At 39.6% G+C, this 4,594-nt stretch overlaps 1 protein-coding gene across 1 annotated transcript; it reads right to left on the bottom strand.

The window, feature by feature from the left end:
* Positions 1–233: 233 nt before the first annotated feature.
* Positions 234–4,110, bottom strand: LOC148176883 (midasin-like). The gene is made up of 16 exons (XM_088033219.1): positions 4,107–4,110; positions 4,031–4,042; positions 3,941–3,950; positions 3,635–3,882; positions 2,443–3,581; positions 1,786–2,410; positions 1,609–1,745; positions 1,440–1,548; positions 1,125–1,178; positions 949–1,046; positions 839–858; positions 698–796; positions 547–622; positions 473–477; positions 335–417; positions 234–298 (listed from the first exon to the last, which is right to left on the bottom strand). Exons 1-16 carry the CDS (start codon positions 4,108–4,110, stop codon positions 234–236), a joined length of 2,784 nt encoding a protein of 927 aa, XP_087889345.1.
* Between the last annotated feature and the right edge of the window lie 484 nt (positions 4,111–4,594).

Genomic DNA, 4,594 nt, shown 5'->3' with positions numbered 1-4,594 from the left:
TGATACAAAAGAGGAATTGCGAATTACACCGTTTGTGCTCCGATTAAGGTCGTACGTTTACATACGTGAAATGTTTTTCCAGAGGTGCGTCTAGTTTCACTCCGGACAGAGAATTGTGTAACTTTGCTGAATGTTCCCAGATAACTGTCACTAGTTTACTACTACGCTCGGCTTAGATCTTAATTCTGTTTGATGGTTGCAAATCAAATGCAAACCGCAACTTCGGGAGGTATTTAGAGGAGAACAAAAATGGTGGATGCGCCAGGCGACGACACCACACTACTTTCATTAATTATATCTGTAATTTAATTTAAACTTTGCAACAATTTCAGACCTAAGAGAGGTCTTTCGTCGGAATGAATTTTAAGTCCGGACGCGTCCTCGTTCCCTTCAAAGTATGGTGATTCTGAGCCACACCTAGCGATTCACGTTGAATTTTTATGGCCTACCTATTTTTAAACAAAAAACGTACTTTGGCTGAATCAACTTATAAATTTAGGAACAAGTTTGCATGCTTTCGTGCTGTTAACGTAACTAATGGAAGACGTTTTGGTTTATGATTAAAGGACTACTCGTGAGCGTGTCTTTTGCCGTCAACGAAACAAACCTGGTGTTGATTCGGCTGAAGTTAGTTCATTATCGCTTTTAGACCTAATTAATAGATTCGATTGTGTGTTAAACAGTGTCGCAACAATGCGTTCTACGACTGATTGAAAAATCGGGCACTGATATGTCCAATAAATGAAGCGAATGGCCGATACACATCGCGGTGTTATTCAAAAAATCAAATTTCCCGCTCGGAATTTCAAATTTGAACTAACCTCACTTTTTAAATTACTTTAAGTTTAATTGATAAAACTACGGTTGCCAAGCAACACCGTCAGTCTTATCACAAAATCGCCACCAAATGACGCAGGGTGATCCCTAGATTCTGACCTAAAAAATTACAGTTTTATAGAATTCAGAAATGTTTTGATTTGTCCTAAAAATAAAAATTTGTAAAATCCGCGTCTTTTGTTTCAAAGTCTTGTAATTTGGTACAGTTACTAAATGAGTCAAAAGTAATAACGTTTCCAAATTTCATCGCAATAGAACCAACACAACTAAAGACAATTTTTTTATACAATTTTCAAACTTTTTGATTTGTCTCACAAATATGAGTTTAAACAAGTGACCTCCTTGAATTTCATCGCATTAGCGCCAACACAACCAAAGATCTAATTTTTTTTATAGAATTTTGAAACTTTTTGGTTTGTTCTAATAATAAAAAATTCCGCATTTTTTGTTTTAAAATCTTGCAATTTGGTACAGTCACTAAATGAGTTACAAGTAATTACGTCTCTAAATGTGATTACAGTAGCGCCAACACAACCGAAGATACAATTTTTGTTTGAGAATTTTGAAACTTTTTGGTTCGCCACAAGTCAACAATTATTTACCAGGCAATTTAAAACAGACAATGCAAAAATTTTCAATCAAAATGTCCCAAGCAAACTTGAAGTTTTTGAAGCCAAATATTAGTAACATTTCTGTCAGATGGAGTGTGTACTATGAAAATATTGGTTCATATTAGATCGTAATATATTAAAATAATTTTCAGCTAGTAACCTTGACACTGTTGTAATAACCCAAAAGGCCCGCCAAAAACATTAACATGCACACAAAACATATATTTAAAAATGTCGCTAAAAGACCGCGAAATTTAAAATCCACTTGAGGAGGAATCTCGTTCCACGAATCGGTTCCTGAATGCACGAGACAACATTTTACGGCCTCCATACGAACCTGGGGAATTCTGAGTGGCGAAGAGCATGAAGTTGTCACTCGCTTTAATCGTCTCTTGAGTTTCTGGGATAAACAACTCGCGATTGTCATCGAGAACTCTGTTTAAAGCCTCGATGACGTCAGTTGGAGCAAGATTGAGCTCGTCTAAGATGATCCAATGGCTTTTTCGCATGCCTTCGACAATAAGGAGGCCATCTCTGAAAACGAGTTTCCCTTCGGAGTCCGCGACGTAAGAACCGATGTATTCCTGGAGGTCTGTGTGCTCGTGGTTGTTAATTCGCACACATTTATTTCCACTTGATTTGGCTAGAAAGGTAATAAGACTTGTTTTGCCACCAAAAGTGTCACCTTGGAGGAAGACTGGTAATCGTCCAATAGAAACGATGCGCACCAAGTCCTTTAAGTTCTTTGTAACGGAAGTCGTAAGGATGTAGTCTTCCGGTATGACACACTCGAGGTCGCCTTTATGGACCCAGTAGCCCTCAACCTGTACGTAATTCTCCGGGTTGTCCTTCGGGGGCGGTATGGGCTGCTTCACTATCGCCTGGGATGCGTCTTCGTCTTCGCCTCCAATGATGTACTTGCTGATGATTTTCTCCACCGCAACGTATGAAGAAGAATCCAACTGGGTTAAAAAACTCAAACAGAAGGCTTCACCATCCCGCATGGGTTTCTTGCGGCAATCACCAAAGCCCGACACAACGACCGCAGGGAGAAATGACGCTTGTGTCCTAAACCGTCCTTCAAAAGAGATTCCTCTTCTTTCCGAACTTTGAGGTAAAACTCAACGATCTCTTTAACTTTGGTGTCTTTTATCGACAACGCTGTCAGGTAGCTCCCGACCAACAGCAAGAGATCCTTTTTCTCTGTTAACTCGCCGACGAAGAACTCGGTGAAGCGGTTGCGCAGTTCTGCTGGCAAATCCTTCTTCCCCACGTCAGTAGAAGGGTTCATACAAGCAAATAAAGAAAAATTGGGGTGTCTTGTTACAGGTTGTCTATCCCTTCTCTCGTGAAGTCGCAACGAGCTCTGGCTACCTTCAAGCAGCCCCAAAAGACACTTTAGAGCCTCGGCGTTGGCTAAATTTATGTGGTTTAGCAAGACCCAGTAGCCGCTCTCGACTGCTTTCAGAAAACTCCCCTCCATGAAAGTGACCCTATTTTGTTCGAGTTGCAAACGTAACTTGAGAAGCTTTTTTCCAACAGCTTGCCACATCGTCAACAACCGCCGGTTCGCCGCTGATGGTTGTGAGAGTTGAGCTATGGCGGTTGTGCAGCTCGCAGTCATCAACCTCTCCATTTCCGAGTACTGTTGCGTGTTGTAAACGGTCGTAATGTCGTCGAACTGCGCCCTGTATGATTGCAGTTGAAAATGTTGAAAGAAGACTGTATCAAATTCTTGCTTCATGAAATTGATTACAAACTTTTGGTCGACAGGTTTGCCACCAAGCAAATCTGCCATGTCCGATTCTTGATTTAAGTTGATGACCACAAGCTTTCGTCCGATGGCGTTTGCTAAGTACTGAATTGAGGAGGTCTTTCCTGTACCCGTTTCCCCAACCAGAAGCACAGGTTCTTTCAACTCAACGCAAGACATTACGCGTTCGAGCAACACCGCTAAAGGCTTCGTGATGTGGTAATGATGTGATGTGGCAACAGTAACACTTCCAATTTGCAATGTCCCAGCAGTTAGTTTTATTGTCGGTCTGTAGTTCCTGAAAATGGTCTCGGCTCTTCTACAAATGATCCCCAAATGGTTGCAATGTTCGTCGCCAAATTCAAGGCTTTGGCCGGTTTCTAAAAATGACAACAAAAGACCTCGATGGCGTCTTGAAGCAACTTGTGAACACTCTCGTATTTATTAGCAAAATTAGGTGCCGCTCTCGAGCACCATTTGAAAAAATCTCGCGTTGAGATCAATCGTGTTGATTTAAAGACGTTCTCTTTAACGAGGTCAAATATTCTAATCATAGGGACAGCGATTGGGGTAAACTGCGGGTAAAGAGTGACGAGGATTTCTTTTAGTTCTTCTAGGGATAAAGGGTCAATGTTGACTTGGAGGACGTGTTTTTCAAGAAGAGTCATTGTTGATACGAGCCTGAAATTAGTTTTAGTTAAGAACGAGAAGAAAATAAAAGATCGTCGTCTGATGAAACACGTAAGAAACTAGTAAAGTTGAACGAGCTTGTTTTAAGTTTAATCAGATAAGACAGCAGAATTATTTATAATGTGGCAGAATTATGGACTTATAAAATAAACTAAAAAAATCTCCTTAATATTTAGTTTCTATTAGTTATAAGGTAAAAATCTTAGAAAAAGTACTCATTTTATTTATTATTAGATACGTTCAGTTAAAAATGCACCAATGAAACAGTTTTCTGGAATTACTTCAGAAAGGCGCCATGCGTGGCGCTACCTTACATTGTGTATTTTTGGTTGCCTAATGTTTTTGTTATGTTATTTTTAAGCTAATCTTACATTCTCATAAGATATGTGTTTTAACTTCACTATGTTATTTTCAACACCAAAACGTTGAAACAATTGCAATGGGCAAAGGTTTGGAAATTTATATTTACGACGGCAAATTTAGGCAACCAACATTGCATATTCGATTGTTCAACAATTGTGCCAGAGAGCGCCCGCCAGTGTCAACTTCATTCCTATGAATATGTCAAATTCATATGAATGAAGTTAGGCAATCGATTTTTTAAATACAATAAATGAGGTTTAGATTTTGCCACGAGCCCCCACGAAACGTTGAACTACTCAATACAGTTACTATAAAGCCAAATAAATCATCACAGTGTCAA

The sequence above is a fragment of the Gnatocerus cornutus genome, chromosome 3 (genome assembly GCF_029298725.1).
Source record: "Gnatocerus cornutus isolate USDA-ARS CGAHR chromosome 3, icGnaCorn1.1, whole genome shotgun sequence".
In the NCBI taxonomy this organism is placed as follows: Eukaryota; Metazoa; Arthropoda; class Insecta; order Coleoptera; family Tenebrionidae; genus Gnatocerus; species Gnatocerus cornutus.
The sequence above is the reverse complement of the archived record's forward strand: the minus strand, read 5'-3'. Positions and strand labels throughout refer to the sequence as shown.